This window comes from Sceloporus undulatus, chromosome 6, assembly GCF_019175285.1.
Source record: "Sceloporus undulatus isolate JIND9_A2432 ecotype Alabama chromosome 6, SceUnd_v1.1, whole genome shotgun sequence".
Lineage (NCBI taxonomy): Eukaryota > Metazoa > Chordata > Lepidosauria > Squamata > Phrynosomatidae > Sceloporus > Sceloporus undulatus.
Window position 1 is genome coordinate 23,407,635 of NC_056527.1, and position 19,810 is coordinate 23,427,444.

Consider the following 19,810-nt stretch of genomic DNA (forward strand, 5'->3'; position numbering starts at 1 on the left):
AGACTAGACCTGGTAGGTTTCCCTCCTGCTCACCAAACTCCCTCTCCATTCCCTTAGCTGCTTGACCGAAAATGCACAGACAAAGAGGAAGTTGAAAAAAGAGAATATATGAAAGGATGGGCACCCAGACATCTGGGCTGATCACCATATTGGCCATGCGTCAGGATTGTTAGATGAAGATGAAAACATTTGTGGTAGATGGTTAATAGGCGCTGATTGCAATCTGTTAAACAGGGAGTTAGTATCAGTAGTTTCATCTGAAATACTTCAAACAGTTCCTGTTGCTGACACTGGAGAAATTACAGCTGAGTACTGGAACAAAACTCAAAAAAGCAGGAGATGTTTTTTACTGAAGACATGCACAGGCATGGCAAAGGATAATTCTACCATTTAAATATTTTCATGCCCCCAACTGAAGCCTTGGATTTCCAGTTCCAGATTTCAACAGGAAGACAAAGTCCATTATTCGGTATCATCCAAGTCAGTCCCTTGACTTATAAGTTTACCGAAACACACACACAGAACAGCTTGAAGGTCCATCCCGAGATTTGGATTAAGGTAAAACTACCTGTCTGTACTGGCGCTGATCCTGTAGCTTGTGCGGTTTGCTTGCTTTATCCATGCTTCCTGGTGGGCGACTTTTTGTGGCAGCTGGGATTGGCATTCTGCTGGTCTGGGAGCTGCTGGGTGAAGCCTGTAAGGAAGGTTAGGGGTTGAAGGGCAAGAAAAGAAACAAGGAAAACATGGGTAAGTGTCAGTTTGTTTGCAAGAAGTATGGCACACCATGGGCAAAGCTGCTTTGTGTGAGAAGCCAAAGCCCTACATGCACAGAAAGCACCAAAAGAATCTACATCACAAATCAAACCACATGTGTTAATTTCAGGAATCAACAATCGAGGGCAAGGCTGAACTATTGATCAACTTATAAATTTAACTGGCAGTCCCAGGTGATGTTGCACCCACAGAAGAGCAATGACCAAGCTTCCTTTGATTGCCCATCACCAAATCAGCAGGAGAGATTTTTAAAAAAATAATACACACAATCTATTAGCTGTTAGACATCTAATGGATGCACCAAACAAGCCACCCGAAAGGAAGCAAACCAATCAGAAGACACCTCTTGCTTAATGGTGATTATTACTGCAGATTTTAGAAAGCAGCTGGACTTGCGATTTCTCATACTAAAGTACCTTATGTGAAGTTGGTGGTAATGATGAAGGGGACTCAGCACCAGCATTACTTTCCTCCAGCACTATGGGTTCTTTTGGAGAAAAAAAGCCTGCAGCAGAAGTTCTTTCCAATCGGCCTGAGGCTTCAGAAACTGGTTTTGGACTCATTTCGCTAATGGTACTCTCCAGCTGCTTAATAGTCTGCTCCAAACTGTCCAGAGTCTTATATGTATTCTTTCTAATTTCATCAGTCCTAGATATCTGTGTGATTACATTTGGCTCTTGCTTCCTAGAAGGATCCTCAGACTGAGAGCTAGGGATTTCAAATCTTTTGGCCTCTTTATGTTGTTTTAAAGTACCATCTTCCTCTTCCTCTTCATACACAACCACCTGCAAAGTTTTCTTGCCAGTTTTAGTTCCAGTGCGTATTGCTTGGGTAAGAGCAGCCAGCTGCTTTTTTTGGAAATTTAAACTTAAATTTTTTCTTAGCATCAGGAACATCCAGTTTTGGTTCTGGATGTGGCCCATACATGTAACTAGATTTTTCAACATCCATCTTGTCTATTTCCTGCCCTTCAGGGAGTGTGGCTTGCGGTGGTGAGCTAGATGGAGAATGGAGTCCAAACTGATGCTCACATTGGTGATTTGCTGTATACTCAGTTGCATGCCTACTGTTACTATCCTTTTGGTTAACCTCTGCATCATGAGTATCAGTTACATCTGATTCCTCATTGTCCTCCTCTTCTTCCTCTATCTTCTCTCCAGTCATCATTTTTTCCAGTTCCTCATCACATTCCTCAAATATTGTTGAAAGTCTTTTATAAGCTGATCTAATATCCATTGGTTCATCAAAAATAATGATGACTGGTTTTTTGTCCAAGCAAACAACTGGTTCTTCATTTTCAGTGTTCTCTGATGTGCCTTGCTGGGTTGTTGTTTCCTTTTTGGAATCAATGTTAACAGTCTGCACATCTTCTCCCTGTCTGTTGACTATATCATGGACCTCTCCACTTGAGAGAACCTGGACGGCTGTTTTGGTAATCATGAAAGCAATGTTCTCTGACTGTAGGTTTTCTTCACTTGGAGAACTAGTAGGTGACTCCACCTCATCAGTATCATTTAAGGTTGTATTCCTAGATACCTCGTGCCTTAGCACAACTTGATGATAGCCACTAGTGGGCATTTCTTGCTCATGGGACAACTGTTGATCTAATGAGATCTCGTGAAGTGGCAAGTTTGTTTGTCTGACAAGCCGTGCTCCTTCACCTTCTAGAAGCTCATTCTGTGATGCATTATGACCAGGCTGTCTCACAACATCGTAACTTAACTTTTGCCTTCCAGTTTCTACTGCTGGATATTGTACTTCATCAGACCCCTGTCTTCTTTCATTTTCTAACATGCTGGAGAGTTTTGTGTTTGTTTTAAGAGAACAGTTTGTAGCATAATCCTTGTCCTCCGCAACAAAATGTTTGCTGAAGGCAGAATTTTTGGTGACGCTGGAAACATCTGAGGCCTTCTCTCCTGTTCTTTCTTCAGTGTTGTCCTTGGGGTGGTCACTATCTTTTGTTGCCTCCCCATACACCTAGGGGGAAGAGTTGCATTACTTAGTTATAATTTTTTAAGGATGGGATTATTTCCCCCCAATTTAGTGGCACATCATCAGATGAGGCACAATTAATGAGAGCATGTCCCTCTCTACATCATTGTAGAGCCATCTCCACAGTCTTCAGATGATTCCTGCACCTCTTCAGGGGTTATTTTCGAATTCTGGTGGAACGAAGAATTTCATTTATACTGCATCATACTATATGCAGACAACATGCATTCTAGACAGAAATGATCCTTTAAAAAACCCTCGAGGGAGTTTATGTCCTGCAACCATGTGTACATTTGTTTCATCTTGATCTGGATAGATTCCCCTTTTCAAATGATTGTTTTGAATGAAACATAAAGCTTTGATATAAGACAGTTTTGCTACACTTTAGAAGAAAATAAATTAGAATTTATACAAAGCTTGCACACCACAGACTAGCATTGTCAATGTATAAACCAGTTCTCCAAGCTGGCTAGCTCAGGAAAACCTGCTCTTCTGAGTTAAATACTGTATTACAACTTCATAATTATATTACAATCTCACCATTATATTAAATTGTGTCGCCCAAGTTCTGTTGCTCTAATAGAATCTTGCCATTATGTATTATGTTGCCCATTGGTCAGCCTACATTAAGTTGTTTAGGGAGTTTATATTTTTGAACTCTAGTCTCTGAAGTGCTTCACGGCTACAGAAGGATACAACTAAGTCCTGAACCTATCTTGCAAGAAAGAGCCAGCAAAAGACAGCAGGCCAAGAAAATGCCCCTGACCAACAGGCAAGTTTACATATACTGCAGAGAACTGTTGATAGGGCAGCAATCAAGGAAGATAAGTATCACAGTGAGTCACAACTCGTTAGTGAATCTTGTAGATTCTTTTTGTACAATATTGCTAAAATCCGACCATATCTCTCCACCTCTACTGCCAAGATCCTGGTCAATGCCCTAGTGATCTCACGACTTGATTACTGTAACGTCCTCCTGGCTGGGCTTCCTCTTTCTCACCTCCTTCCTTTAATTTCTGTCCAGCATTCAGCTGCACGCATTATCACATCCGCCCACCGCTGTGACCACATCTCTCCTGTGTTGGCATCCCTTCACTGGCTCCCCCTCCCTTTCCGCATTCAGTATAAGCTCCTGCTGTCGACATTTAAAGCCCTCCATGGACTGGCCCCTCCTTACTTATCAGACCTTATTTCTCCTCACCTTCCCACTAGGGCCCTCCATTCTGGTAGTCAAGGTCTGCTGTCCCAGCCCAGGATTTCCTCTGCCCCATCTTGGATTTGCCCCTTTTCACTCGCTGCCCCTCACTCCTGGAACCTTCTTCCCCCGCGAGCAAGAGCCATCACTTCTTTAACCAGATTCAAAACGGAGTTGAAGACCATCCTATTCAGGGCAGCGTTCCCAGGCATTGCATAATTGTCACTTGCTATTTGATGTTCTTTTGTTGCCTGTTTTATTGAATCATTTCCTATATTGCTATGTATTTTATATGTATTATCCTACTAGAGAGGCCCCTTCCCCCTCACCACTCCCTTTGTGTTGTGTCTTTTTAGATTGTAAGCCTGAGGGCAGGGAATCGTCCAATTAAAAAGATTGTATGTACAGCGCTGTGTAAATTTACAGCGCTTTATAAATAAAGCTTAATAATAATAATAATAGTGTCAATTTTTCTGTTGAAAACAGATTAACTACACTTGCTGGTACAGCCTTCCCAATTTTGACAGTTAAGATTTTCTGCAAAGTATACAGTCGGCCTATATCCACAGGTTCTACATTCACAGATTTAAACATCCACATCTTGAATGCACACACACACACAAACACACACACAGTGAGCCCGCACCATATGCGGGCTCCTTATAGGCAGCTTTCAGCATACACTGAAGCCGCCTGGGAAATGGGTGTGCGCCCTGCGCATGCGTATTGCCACACAGCGAGCACAAGCCCCATTATATCCAATGGGGCTCACGAACGGTCCGCATGGCTGCGCAGCAAGCAGGAACCCCATTAGATATAATGGGGCTCAAGCTTATGCATTTTTTTTTTTTTTTTTTTTTTTTTTTGCTTTAAGCAGGGGGTCTGGAACAGATCCCCCACGTAAAGCAAGAGCCCAAGCAAACCTTGACTTTACCATTTTATATAAGAGGTACCATTTTATTATGCCATTATATAATGGGACTTTATCATCCACAGATTTTGGTATCCACAAGGGATCTTGGAACCAAACCCCAGCAAAAACCAAGGGCCTATTATACAATTCATGTTCTGTTCCTCTAGTGTACTTTAATCCCACAAATTAAAGCTCCAGCTCCTACTTACAAAACTACCTAAAGTTATTACTTGGCAGAGATATATGACCCATTCTTGCAAATACAACTTCAAAGGACCTTGTGAAATGAACTATTTTAGCTCAATGAGTTAAATATGTGCTACTCAGAAGATGCTACTAATTTTGAGACTCTTGGGATTTACTGTAGCCACCAGGGCTACAGATGGCTATGAATGCTGACACACATTCAGAAAATCCATCCATATGTAGACTACAACTTGTCTAACACAATCTCTAGTGACCCTTTCAACTGGGGAAAAAAGTAGTTACATAGTTTGGTTATAAATTGAAGAGCTGTTTGACCATATAAAAGAATATTCATAGTCTGTTACTTCCAACTGTGATGTCCAAGTGTCAAGTTTTTACCCATACATGATATTTAATCTCCTAAACCAGAACTGCCATTCTGCCATGCTACAGACATCACAATTACAAATGGAAATCTGGTTTTTAAATGCAGATGTCTTGGTTTAAAACAAAATTATAAATAAAGACAAATCAAAACACAAGGCTGAGAGAGAATTGTCAGCATACCAGACATAGCTTAAACCTGCTCCTAGCATGCATATGTGGTTTGTTAGTATTTAACAGAAGTTCAAATTCCAGGGAAAGATTAATAAAGTGTCATGCTGGCCAAGCCAAAGTCAAGAAAGCAAAGATGTAAGTGGCCACTACACAGATAGGCTAGCATCCTGTTAGTGACACTTTATGCCTGTGTATGCCTTTTTTTGATTGTTGCCGAAGATGGAATTATTTCCCACCTTCCTCTACACCCTCCCCAGCATTCAGTTTTGCCATTATAGCCCTCCACCCTTCATAGACATTCCATAGCTCACGAAGAGTGGAAGTGGGATTGGTGAAGCATCTGGCTATGCCTCATAGCCTGATACAGACCAATGGTATCATCCACTGAAACTCCACTGGATCTCAGGAGAAATCACTGGTCTGCAACTGGCTATGGGGCATAGAAAGCTCTTTTTCCAATTGCCCTTCCTACTCTCCACCAGCCTTGGCCATTTGTGGGCTATTGTCATAAAATCCTGGGAGTGGAGCCATAACGGATTCTTAAACTATGCTGGGCAATGTAATATATATATATATATATATATATATATATATTGGCTTATGGGCTCAATCATCCAACATTTATTTAAAGCTAGCAAAGTGCTAAGTACTGAATAGAAAATAAGAGTGATAGCTTTTTGTAACAGTAGGGAGCCACTACTTTCTAGATGTTATGAACTGCAACTCTCCCTGACCATACCAGTTAGAAATGATGAGACATGTAGCAAAAAACTTCTGGAAAACCTCGGATTGCCTACCCTATGTCTTACTACATGTTTATCTCACCAGTGGCAGATACTCACAGAGCCTAAGTATTAAGGCTCCAGCATCAAATGCTGAGTGAAGGGTGACATGTCCAGCACCTCTGTTAATGTTACAGAACAACACGTCACAGGAGGGCTGCATGTTCTGCTTTCACTGACATATGTTCTTGGGGTACTCTGTGGTCTGGCTTATTCTGGTTGATTTGTGATGGGAAAGAGGAGATGCTTTTACTCTTTTGGGCAGAGAATTAAACCACATGGCCTTCTAAGTGACCTCCAATTCTGTGATGGATTTTCCTGCACTCATGGCTTTGTCATTGCTCTAGTCTGTCTTGAGGAAACACCTAACCCTGAAGACAAAAAAAATGGATGAATTTATTTTGTATAACAGTATGCTTGAAGCTTTAAACCCAATTGGGTTTAAAACTACCTTGAAAATTGCAATATCCAATCCTTCATATTCCTAGTCAAAGGAATTCGCTATGAAAAAGGTGGGATATTAATTAATATAGAAATTCTCAGAACATGGAAATGTTACCTTTGGATCACATTTCCCAAAATATCTCAGCCAATATAGCCCCTGGCCATGCTGGATGGGGTTTATTGTGCACTGTAGTAAAAATAATTAACTTCCAAGCTCTGGAAAACCCAATCATCATGCTCAAACATAGTGATGTTGGTCAAGAAAACAATATAATAATAATAATAATAATAATAATAATAATAATAATAATAATAATCAAATAATAATAATTTCATTTCTATACCGCCCTTCTTACAATCAGGGCGGTGCACAACATCATAAATACAAATACAATAAAACAATTACATTAAAACAATTCTGGCCAGCTTGCACATGCTGTCAGAGGGGGGGAGACTAATTGGAGCTGTATCCGGGATGCTAATTTGAACAAGAAGGTCTTTAGCCCCTTCTTGAACTGGGCCAGGGAGTGGCCGAGCGGAGCTCTATGGCAAGAAATTCCAGAGGGTCGGGCCAATACTACTCTGTACAATACTTCAAATGCTTCAGACCAACTGAGGCACTTTGTAAGAGGGGTTAATCCACCACTCTATGGATGGGTAAGAGATATAACCGTAAGCTTAGTTAAGGGTTGTCTCTATATCTTTCAGTCTCATTTTATTTATTATGTCTCTCTAAAGCAGCAGTGAGAATCATGTGGCCTCCAGACACTCATGGACAGAAAGCCCCAGAAACCTTAACCAGTATATCCAATGGTGAAGAATGCTGGGATTTGCAGTCCCTGGAGGGCCATGTGCTTCTTAATTTTGCTGTAAAGGTTATGAACATCTTGATAAACTTGGGGCCAAGGTGGGCCATACATCTAGAGAAAAGAAAACAGCCAGCCTGACACACAGAGAGTAAACAGGACACAAGACACAAGGTTAGTCTGGAAGCAAGGAAAGAAGGTGATGACAAAAGCATGTGGCATAGTTCAACATGCCACTGTTACCTTCTTCTCCTTGGGTTGTGTTAAGGCCACAGGCCTTGCATCTTTTGTGTGTGTGTCATTTCTGGGCTGTTCAACATGACTGTTTGAGCTTACATCCATGTAAGCGCACTTCTGGAAAACCTAGAGAATTAAAATATGGCATGTTATCAAAATATTTTTCCTAAGCAGGCGCTATGTCGCGCCAAGAACTGAGAGTATTGGAGTGAAGGAGCTTTTCTCTGAGCCATTCTAGTCAAGTTTCCTTCCCTTTTTTGTTGAATCTTAAGCACCAACTCATGAATTAGGACAAAATAAACATACAAGGGCCTATAAGGTAGCCATGTTTTTGTTTCTACTAGCTAGCTATGCAGTCTCATACTTCTAGCACAATAATACAACAATATGTAGCATCATCTGGTGAAGATATCCCACTTGGGCTTTATGCAGGCTGATTTTGGATAAAATTAAGCTGATACTCATTGTACATCTTTGGTTAATTGTTATTCCCTTGCATTAAAAAAAGACTTTTGAACCTGCAGCAACATACAGTAAGTTCAAATATTAAATAACATTTACATTGTTATTTTTTCTTCCCTGTGGTCCTAATATGTGGTGAAAGTATGGAACTTGGCCAGTAAGATGCTCCTTTTATTTTATTTTTTAAGACTTTTTTTTTTACAAAAAAAAGTGGAGAATGACCAATTTTTCAAGAATTATTATGTCGTCCTTGAGATGATAATGATGATGGTGGTGGTGTGGCACTGCCTTCATTGGCTAGAAACCATATCGCACACTCCTCTTCCCCTTAGCCAGGGTGAAGCAATTAATTTCTCTGTCCATGGAGTTTAGAAAGCTACATTGGGGTTTATTTTTTAATCAGAATCCATTATGCAACCAGATTTTCTGGCACCTAAGTCCCTTTATTTAGAGTCCTCAGAACTGTGATTTGTTTTCTTTTCCAATCACTTTAATGACCAATCTAACTGCACTACCACGTTGCTCTTAATGCTTATATAACTGGCAAGATACATATTTCTTAAATTGTCAGTTTTTAATACTTCCAACTAACAAAACATTTTATTTTAAAAGAAGACACAGTAAAGATCTCAGTTCAAAAAAAGGGGGATCTGAAATATTCTGACTATACAAGTCTGCCTAATGTCCAGCTGCTCCCAATTATTTGCATTGCTTCAGAGACCATGATTCTGTGCAGACTTACTTAGAAGAAAACTCTACTGGTGTCAGCAGTATTTCTTCTAGGTAAACAAGCACAGGTTTGACTTGTAAAGAACAGACTGCATTAATTGAATTTACTGATAAAACGTTAAGCTTGTCCCTGTCTTCACCTGATGGTTTTTTGATTAAGTGCAGCTTGTCATTGCATCTGAATCTCAACAAACTAGCTAAATTTTTTATTCTAAATGTAAATGTGCTAGGAGAAAGACACAATACAAATGAAATAAAATAGATAAATAAATAAGTTGCAGTTACCAGGTCAACTTCATCCTTAATATTGTTTTCTGATTGACAAAAAGAGCCAAAATTCAAACCATCAAAATCAGAACTTTATTTTTGACAGACTTATGATCGTGAATAATTAAACCCTGCTCTTCCCCAGTTTCTCTCTATCCTGAACCAAGGTGTAACTGGATATGAAATGGATGTGTGAACTTGAAAGGTTTAGAGAAGGTTCATAGGTTTATATTTCATACATACCCAACTGGAATACAGCTGCATTCTAGAGTATCATCTTTCATTTCAGTGGAATTTATGCAAGACACCTTTGGCTTGGATTGTGCTGTAGGTTGACAGATCAAAAATGCATGATGTTGTAAGTATCCATTTCTGAGCAGAAACATACCTGTAACTCTGCCATTATTCTATCCCCCTCTTCTTCTTCATCATCATCATCCTTTGAAGGTGGAACTGTACTCTGAGACTGAGGAGAGGCATGATCTTCTTTAAGTACTTTAGATTGAGTTGCTTGACTACTATCTTCACTGCTTTCCTAAGATGTGTAACAAAGAATCAAAATATAAACAATTTGGCTATATTCAAACAAATCCACTCCCCTTTCTATTTAGCACTAGGGATGGGGGGTGGGGATATCTCCAGTCTGTTCACCAAAATAATGTAAGCCCTTATAATAAGAATTATTTGAAAGCATAAATGGCATCGCTCTGTATGAATGATATGTGAAAGTAAATTTTTTAAAAAATGTACCTTTCCCTTCCTCTTGGACAGATGGATCAAAGAAGCAAACAAGAACTCACTTCAAAGGTTTCTAATGGAATTGTTCTCTCTGATCAGTTTGTTCCATCTGTGTAAGATGCTTGGGTTCTTGAAATTTTTAAAAAAAGATTCTTCGGCATACATATAATGGAAGGAGAGTGTGAGCTGGGTTCTTAATTGTCATAAATGAGAAGGCAGGCAAGACAACCCACATCTGAAGAGGATGATATGCTCGGGTTGCCTGGCGCTTGTTTTGAGTCCTGGCACCCCCCACCCCACCATGTTGCTGATTAAAATAAGAAAAATTCTGTCTTCTCCAGCCAAATCTCCTGTATCAGATATTTAATTTCGCTAAACTGCCTCCATCATCAAACCTTGGCCACAATGTTGTCTTTCCTGGCCATGTAGCTGACTTCACCCAATCTTGTGCTTAGTCCAGATCCTACCAGATAGCTGCGACGTGGAGGCGGAGGCGGTGGAGACTTCACTGGTTTTTCTGTGTCCTGTTCTGGGTTCAAAGTCTCTACTGAAAATGTAAAAAGATGGGACTGTCAATATAGTGGTTTTGCAAATATGTCCTATTGCTCCGAAAATTAGCGATTTATGTGTACTGTGTATTGCAATGAGATAAATTTAAGCATGCACTTCATGCTAAATTAAGCATGTATTCCATACTCAATGTACAAACATTGATCAATATCACTTTATAGAACCTAAAAATGCTGGACTTCAGCTGCAGTGAGCTCCATGTTACTTTATAAGATACTTCTTTACAGGGCAGAGACTGCCTAGCTCTGCATAGCATGCCTTTAAAGTAAACCCTTTAGAGCTTATACATCAATCATTAAATGTCTTTAATGTTTACAAGGAGGTTGCATGGGTTGTTGGTGGTAGTGATAGTAGCTGCCCTCGAGTCAACCTCAACTCATGGCAACCCGTGGATGAGATATTTCCAAGCCTCCTGATCTTCCCCTGCTCTGCTTAGGTCTTGCAGATTCATGCCAGTGATCTCCCTGGTTGAGTAGCCATCTGGGGTATGGTCTTCCTCTGTTTCTGCTGCCCGCTGCCTTCCCTAGCATTATTGTCTTTTCTAACTAATCATACCTTCTCATCGTGTGGTCAAAGTACGATAGCCTCAATTTAATCATCTGAGCTTTCAGGGAGAGTTCAGGCTTGATCTGTTCAAGGACCAATTTGAACAGATCCATCTGCATTAAAACATCATCATTGTTTGAACCTTGTGATCTGTTCACATACTGTTCTTGGGTTGATTTTGTTGTTCAGTTTCTTATTTTATTATATATATATATATATATTAAAAAAGAAAATCCTGTCTTCTTTTTGTTTTAAATCATGAATACCTTGCTGTACCAAAACCTTACCAGAGGATTCTAATTTTTCCACTGTACTGGCTTTTAGTGGAGCTGTTCCTTGTGGAGGCATCTCAAGGTTTGGGATTGATTTCATGATATTTGCTTGTGCTTCTTCCAGGAGTTTTTCAAACTCCTTTCCATTGTAGTGATCCAGGTTCTGCCTTTTTTCTTCCCATTTCTTCTCTGCTTTCTAATAGAAAAGATACCAACACTCAAAGTTGTATTTTGAATTCTGCTTTAGCTTGAATTGCTATGTAATGGTAAACATTGATACTGTGAAGAATGTGTGGTGGTTTTGGACTGCAAGCCTCAGCAGCCCTAGCTAACATAGAAGCTAAACAGACCTGCCAAAAGGTGGAGTGGGGGCATAATGGTGGAGTGGGGGCATAGCGGCTGCATGCCACATGCCTCAACTCTGTTCCCATGCCGCCTGCCTCCAGCAGCATGGCAACTATACACCGCAAACCAAAAGGAGCACTGAAAACTGCCGCTGCAGTGGCAAGGGTACCCTTTTTCCAGGCCAAGAAGCAGCAGCACTTTGCTGCTTCTTTTTGGCACAGAAAAACACCAGATCGGGGCCACAATGTACGGTTGCCGTGGCCCTGACCTGGTGCTCAAAGGGGCGGTGTGACACCATCCTTTTAGGGCCATTGTGCACTCCTGCTATATATAAATCAATTAGGCAGAGATACTCTTTCTGCCAGTTTTCACTGCCAAAAATCTGCCCGTTGTACCTATTTGCTCTCAAGCCAAAATCTTGTTGGTTTTGATATACACATGATGCTGTGCTGCCCAGAATAGTTACCTCATGTGTTTCATCAGTGGGAGCATTTCCATATGTGCAACTCTGTCCAGTGAAAGAAATCACCACCGTCCTATGCAGACGATATGCATGTTGCTCATCCAAATTCCACATCATGCGGACTGAGTAAATGTGAGTAATTGACAGAATCTGGTATAATTCATTCTGGGATAACCTGGGCTAGTATTCTACATAAGTTACTTAGTTAAGTATAGTAAGTAACCTCTCCTTGCCCAACCCCTGAAACCTGATAGAAATGTAATTCACCCATGGTGCCTCATCTGTCAGACTCAGGGCTCTCGGCCATGTAAAAGCTTCTTTTGCTGCTCTGTAGCCATGTTGGACTGATCTTGTGTGCTGGGAAGGAAACTGTGGGGCTGGAAGCTGTTAAGCTGCTTTGGACTGTGTGGGATAGTGTGCAGGTTTGTGGTTGGAGTAAATTGTGGGGAGTTCTTAAAAGTGAAAGCTAAGTTGTACCCTCAGAACTGTCAATAAACTTGCTACAGTGCTGAACCTAATTTTCCAATAAAATTTCCTGGATTAATCCATGAAGTCTGTTCTTTGAGTTAGGTAGAAACAGGACTTGCTATAGGACATCACAAGACCTCTTTTTCCCCATGCAGCTGATATCCAGTAATGTAAATGGAAAGGGGGAGTTACAATCATGGCAACAGTATCACAGTCATGCCCAAGTACCAACTGTGAATATAGAACAGTTATGTAACTGTTGCATATTCTGGATGATGTAGAATATTGATGTAGAATACCTTGGTAGTTTTCTTCACTTACTGGCCTTCCCCCCGCCTCCCCTTTCACATTAATTAGTAAGACAACACACTGTATCTGAACATTGCTTTATATCACAAAAGTAGTGGTGTTATCCCTTGTTATAATCCTAATGTAACAGGTGTATCTTTATTACTGAGAAAAGGGAATCACAACTAATTAAAGCAGAACCTCAGTATCCATGGGGAATCCATTCTAGACACCTCCCCTTGCAGATAACAAAATCCGTGGATGCTCAAGTTTTGTTGTCCTCAATGTGGTGTGTGCATGTAGCCGCGCTGCCATTATGGACAACAGGACTTCAGGTAAAGCCCTATTGTTCCTAATGGTGGCATGACCATGTGCACGTCCCGCTATTGGTGGCAATGTGAGCTTGCCGTCTACAGATGCTCAAATGCAGAGATGGCAAGTCCGCAGATACCCAGGTCCCACTGTAGTTATTTCTGATTAATTAATGCCAAGATATGGCCCTGATGCATATCTCTGCAGTTCAGCAAACCCTCCCAACCTTTAAATGTACACTGTACCTCAATGGATAATGCTCTGTTCCTTGTAGTGGCACTGTGAAGTTCTTCAATAAAAAGGCTTTGCATGGTGGAGCCATTAACCGATACCTGCGGTGAATGGGGTGTTTGTGTTGGCTGAACAACTGCTGAGATCACTGCTGTAGACTCTGACACAGCCGTGGCTGGATGGTTTGACCCTGGTGATCCCACTGTGGGGAGAGGAGAATTGTGAGCCTGACTGACTAATGTTGAGGAATGCTGAGACTGATGGATGACCACTGGGGAACTCTGGACATGATGGACTGTCACTGTGGAGACAGGCATTACTTCTGATTTGACTGGGGGCTCTGCTGGAGATTCAGCTACATTTTTCTGGGGACTAGTGTGGCTGTTTCCAGCGTCTTCCTGGTTTTTCAGAACCTCCACTGCTGTGGCTTTCTCTATTGCATTGTACTGGGCAGCTTGTGAAGGATCCACACCTTTTAGCAGATCATCTGTAACATGCCTGCAGAAAGAAACACCCATGCTGTGAAATACAATTAACAGAACTTGGCTCAGCTTTTCATGAAAGGGTTCCCTCTAGTGAAAGATAAGCTCAAATACACTTTATGTTTTGTGAAGAACATAATGACTTGATTATCATAATTCTGTTAAGTGAATAAAAGGAAAGGACCACAATACTGTTTTTGCACTGCTCTGGCAACAGGCAATATAGCAACATATATTTCACACAAAGTCAGAGCCTAGGAAGAGATATGTTTTTGGATCACAACTCCCAGAATAGGAGATGTAGTCCAAAAAATGTCATTTTTAACAGATTTTGCACAAGATACAAATGTATGGAACAAAGGCACTGAATACCAAATATGTTTTTTAAAATTTTTTGACAGAAGAGACTCAGATACTTTTGTAGATTTCTGACAGGGGGGATACCACAATTCAGAGGAAAGAGTGCAAGTATCTATGCAAATGGGTGCAGACATCTATCAGTAGGCCTACCTGGCATGCCAGGAATCTTGTAAGATTGGCTGCTGTGTTAGAGATATAACAACAACAACAACAACAATTTATATCCTGCTTCTCTGTTACAAAAACAACCGGAGCAGCTTGAAACTTCAGCATGCCTATATTCAGTCGTTATTAGTTTGTGTGCCTGTCTAAGAGATTATACACAACATGCATTTACATCATTCCCTGTTTGTTGGTTTTTGCCACACATTTACTCTACTTGCACCAGTTAGTCTGAGTTCATTTGTCCTCCTTTTTGTAGTCTGCAGCTCTCACTCTCTCTCCTCCAGGTTAGAAGAACACTTTACAGAGCCTCTCACCATAGACGTTATTAAACCTTTGGTGTTTGCAGGTAAACCTACTTCATGTGTTTTTACAAATAAACCTTATCTGGTACATCCTTGTGTGGGTGGGATGGGATTAGTTGTTTCTCAGCTTCTGATTGAGAAAGCTAATTGCTTTCCTTATAAAATATACTACTATCTACCACATTCCTTAACATGTTGAATTATGGACTGCCAATGGGGCTCACCCTACCATTAGGCAAAGTGAAGCAGCTGCCTCAAGTGGCAGATGCTGTAGTGGACGTTGAACAATAGAAAGGTGGTGGAGAAGAGAACTGTTTGTACAACACAATCTGTCCTGTGGCCTGTAAACCTGTTTTAGGTGCAGTGCAGGATGCTGTACTGTCTCTACTATCAAAGCGATTCAACAGCCAGATCCAAACTGTTGACATCATCAGCTGAGATCTCTGGAGGCCCCTAGCAGATCTCAACAGAAAAAGACCTTGGTTTGCATTTGGCCATGGGGACACAGACATTTCTCCAATCTCCATCCACTCTCCATGAGCAAAGGAATGACTGCGGGGGATGCTATAACAGCAAAACGATGATTCCTAAGGGCGATTACAGGAGAGCCACAGCACATACTTGGCCCTTATTGGATAAAAATGTACATTAAATTTCCTGGCTTTTGAGTTATATTTAAAACCAGTATGAAAATAATATACTGGTATAAAATTGTTACATAATTGTTTTACAGATAGCATCTGTGGTCATATCTAGGATGAGATGTGACATATGGAACAGGAGTAGAATGTCAGTACCTAAAATAGGTGTGACATCATAGTGCTATGTCTGCATATTTCTAAAATATGTGTAATGAGTATGATGCCTTAAGAACTTACATAAACATGTAAATCTATGTAAATACCAACAACGTGTTAGGACTCATTTAAATAAACCAAGAAATCACCTCCGGAGAGTAGTGAGTATATCAGTCATGCTGCGGACTCTCTTTAGGAGAATGTCCAGTTTATGAGGTTCCTCTTTTAAAAATCTCACAGCTTCCACCTCAATGCGGAGAATGGCTCGCATTTTATTCTGTAACGTTGGAAATTCACCTGTAAAACAAAACACAAGCCAAGTGATTTTTTTAAAAAAAGGTCAGAGACCAACATGGGTTTATATATCCACCAAAAGAGAAAAATGCAAGGCAAAGAAACTTCCAGGGGTATCAGATTATTAATCATACACAACCCGCTGGTTGTCATCCTGTTTGTGACATATGCAAACATAACTGCAACACACATCTGTCTTTTTATTGTTTATTTTATTCGTGTATTTTTTTATTGTTATCAAGGTTGGTATTCTCTTCCTCCAACTGCAACAACCAAAACTCCCCCTGAACTCACTATTTTGCTGTGACAGCCTCTCAACTACAGCCATTCAACAGCTGGTGGAAAGTACAGGGACAGCACAATCAATCAACGAGGAATTAATCAACCTATTAATGAAACTACCACTTCCGTATGCTGTCTTGAGTAGCTCAAGGTAGCAATTAATAAAATACAATGTTAAGAAACTAAATACTGTGGCTGGCATCCTGCATTGCAGTTATGGATTCATAACTGAGAATTGTGAATCTGTAAGTGCTTTGTAAGTAGAATGGTATGTAATCATAACTGTGGCACTATTGCCAAGATTGTAAATACAGTCAGCTCTCTGTATCATATTATTTTTGAATATTTTCAAGTGGATGGTTGAATCCATGGATAAAAAAATCCATGAATTCAATCATCCACGACTTGAAAATATTCAAAAATGATATGAATTCCCAAAAGCAAACCTTGATTTTGCCATTGTTTCTAAGGGACACCATTTCACTGTGCCACTGTTTTTAATGGCACTTGAGCATCCACAGATTTTGGTATCCATGGGAGATCCTGGAACGAAACCCCAGCAGATACTAAGAACCCACTGTACCTTCTTAAGCTCGAGGAAACCACCCTGTGTGACAGAGGCCTGCAGTGTTTCAGAATGATACAGATAGCCTCCTCCTACCCCAAAGCCACAGTGCAATGAAAAGAAGTTTCTTCTCATTTCACCGTGACTGAGAGGCAGGAAAGAATTCATTGCACTGCATCTCGGGGGTGAGAGTTGGCTAGCCTCATCATTCTGAAGTAGCCCATTTGCCTGCACCACAGATCTTTGTCTCACAGAACAGCTTTCTCCATGGGAGGGGGGGGGGGGGGCTGCTTCCCTAGGGCATTTGCAGCTACATTTATATAGTTATGAATGTAATCTAGGATCTCACTTATAATTATAATGGGGAAGAAGCTGGAGAACCGTTGGCTTAAATGAATCTGCTGAATGAGTTAATAGTAGCTGAATGCTAGCAGTTTCTATACTGTTTAGTGTCCGTTCTATGGCTTCTGAACACCTCCTCTACTTTCTGATGTATTGTCCATCTGCTGGCTCCCCATTCTCTCTCTCTTTTTTTTTTAGCCTAGTGGGGAAAAAAGAGAGAGAATGGGAGAGCCAGCAGATGCTCTTTATCAATATTTTACACCAGTAAGGACAAAATATTTGCCTGTCAAGGTCCTTGGTCAAAACCTGTCATGATTCAGAAGTGGGTGTGGGCAGAGAGAAAAAATGGGCAGAGTTATGGATGCAATTATGTACTGTATACAACAAGGGAAAAGGACATTTATATCCAGCTATTCTCCTTCTTGAAGGTTCCTTCTGTCAATCTTGGAATGGAGGGCAGGGTGGACTGACCAAATAATACCAGTAAAGCAGAGCAGAGCTGGTGAAAAACATATGTTCTGAAGTAAGTCTAGAGCTCTGGACTGGATCATTTGACCCACTGGATGTCAAATGACATTTATTCTTAAGTTAAGCACATCACCAAGTACATTTTTTTTGTTTTGCCACAATAAAAATATGTATTTTGCACCTTTGTACTATTGAGTATCTTCTGTACATCAAGTGATAACAATGTCAACTGAACTGATTTCAGTTTCAGATTGTAACATAACAAAATGTGAAAAAAGCAAAGGTAAGAAATACTTCTGCAAGGTAATGTAAGAATAGAATTGATGGGGAAATGCCCAAATCCTGAACAGTTTCACATAGATCACCCACTTAACAGAAGCATTTAGCAACTCAAGTGGTATAAAAGTGTTCACAGCCTCTTTAAAAAAATATGAAAGAGGCTTTTGATTCTATGTTTAGGAAACTATTGTGGGAGAAACTGGATAAGACTCTTATAATCCAAAAGTTATGCATTTGGTCAAATACACAGATCCTTTGAGTTTTTTAGAACAAATTGTCTGCTGAAGCTAACACCAACAGGGGATGTCAAATGCGGGTGTCTGTGGTCTTCTTAACTTTTGAATTTGTTTATGAATAACCTGTCCCCTACTTTGAGGACAGTGGGTAGTCATTTCCCAAAGCTTGTTCCTTCACATAGCCCTTTGTTGCTATCTGAAAATGAGCTGTAGTATTATTCTCAACCCAACTGAGCTTAAAGCTTTTGAAGCATACTGTGATAAGAACTTCTCCTTATAAATTTAGCAGAATCTAAAATGATAGGGTTATTCCCCAAATTTGGAAGAGACTTCATTGGACATTAAACAGTAATGTTTTGGGACAAATTAAAGAACTTAGGTATTAATATAACACTAGCAGGGACTGTTCAGGTTAATCATGCATACAACATGTTTTACTGTGGCATGCTACCAGGCAGCCATTTCTTTTATACTCATGGAAGACATCATGTCCCATGCACATTCATATGTTCAATGTTAAACCTCCAACCCAGTTACTTTAATTCCATTTTGGGTTAGCAGCAGGTTAGTGAGAAGGTTCAAGAAACTTTTGGATATTAAAGTGTGTAGGATATGTGTTTATGCATCTAGAAGATGCAACATGCTTTTTGAAACTAGCTTCTAATCCCTTATAAGTAAATGGTTTTGCTTAAAATTGATAAATTGGTACCTAAAAGTTAAGTCTCATTGATCCTGAGTTTGCTTAAAGTGGGTGCATAACAGCCACCTTTGTAAAGAAGGCAACCAAAACAAATGAAGAAGAAAACCTAAAAGACACCTTTGAGGTTGGCAACAGCTTCTCCAACTTGCCGTAAGAGACAAGCTCCATCTTCAACATCTTTTAAGGTAACTATCCGATTGGTTGTCATAGATTCCTTCTTCAGATCTTCAACAAAACTTTCCAGCTCACTGGAAGAGATAAAAAAAGTTGAGTTAAACTCTAATGCTTGAAGATGTTCAAAGGCTATTGTTTGAGAATAAGTAACATGACAGATAAGAGCTATTCTTTATACCTGGGATACCTTCCAAATCATAGAAGTACTTATACCACCTATCAGAATAGATCTGTTGAGTAATATGATTTACATAAATAACAACAGCAACCAATCCAATGCATCTGCTCTAACTGGGACTATTAATTGGATTCTAGATCAAATACCTGATCTAGAAAATAATAATAATAATAATAATAATAATAATTTTATTTATATACCGCTTTTCTAGAAATCAAAGCGGTTAACAACATTTACATATACAATATAAAAAAACCATCAAAATACAAAGCATATAAACACAAATTACAGCAATAAAACCAATATATCAATTGTAGAGCAAGCCACTCAGAGGAACTCGAATTTCACACATGCCTGTTTTGTATCAGCAGACAATAAAAAAAACTGGTAAGGATTCTGTTCTTTACAGGATTTTAGCAACCAGTTTGAAGACTGGCACAACAGAAAATTGAATCTTTGAGAAGTCTCAAGGACAACCATTAGGTGGCAGCAAATGAACAGCATGTTCCATCTTACAGAGAAAGAAATTAAATATAGTACAGTATAATCATATTATATGTTTACTATGTGAGAACTAGCGTGGTGAAGTGGTTTGAGCACTAGTTCAC

General features: G+C 40.0%; 1 protein-coding gene across 1 annotated transcript in view; it reads right to left on the reverse strand.

Annotated features, from left to right (window-relative positions):
- Positions 1-19,810, reverse strand: part of KIAA1217 (KIAA1217 ortholog) — a 504,546-nt gene that overhangs the window by 1,780 nt on the left and 482,956 nt on the right. Inside the window, 10 exon segments of the mRNA XM_042471784.1 lie at positions 569-694; positions 1,191-1,628; positions 1,630-2,751; positions 7,894-8,013; positions 9,734-9,880; positions 10,479-10,630; positions 11,487-11,667; positions 13,593-14,076; positions 15,834-15,981; positions 18,968-19,098. Of these exon segments, the coding sequence (XP_042327718.1) occupies positions 569-694; positions 1,191-1,628; positions 1,630-2,751; positions 7,894-8,013; positions 9,734-9,880; positions 10,479-10,630; positions 11,487-11,667; positions 13,593-14,076; positions 15,834-15,981; positions 18,968-19,098 (3,049 nt within the window).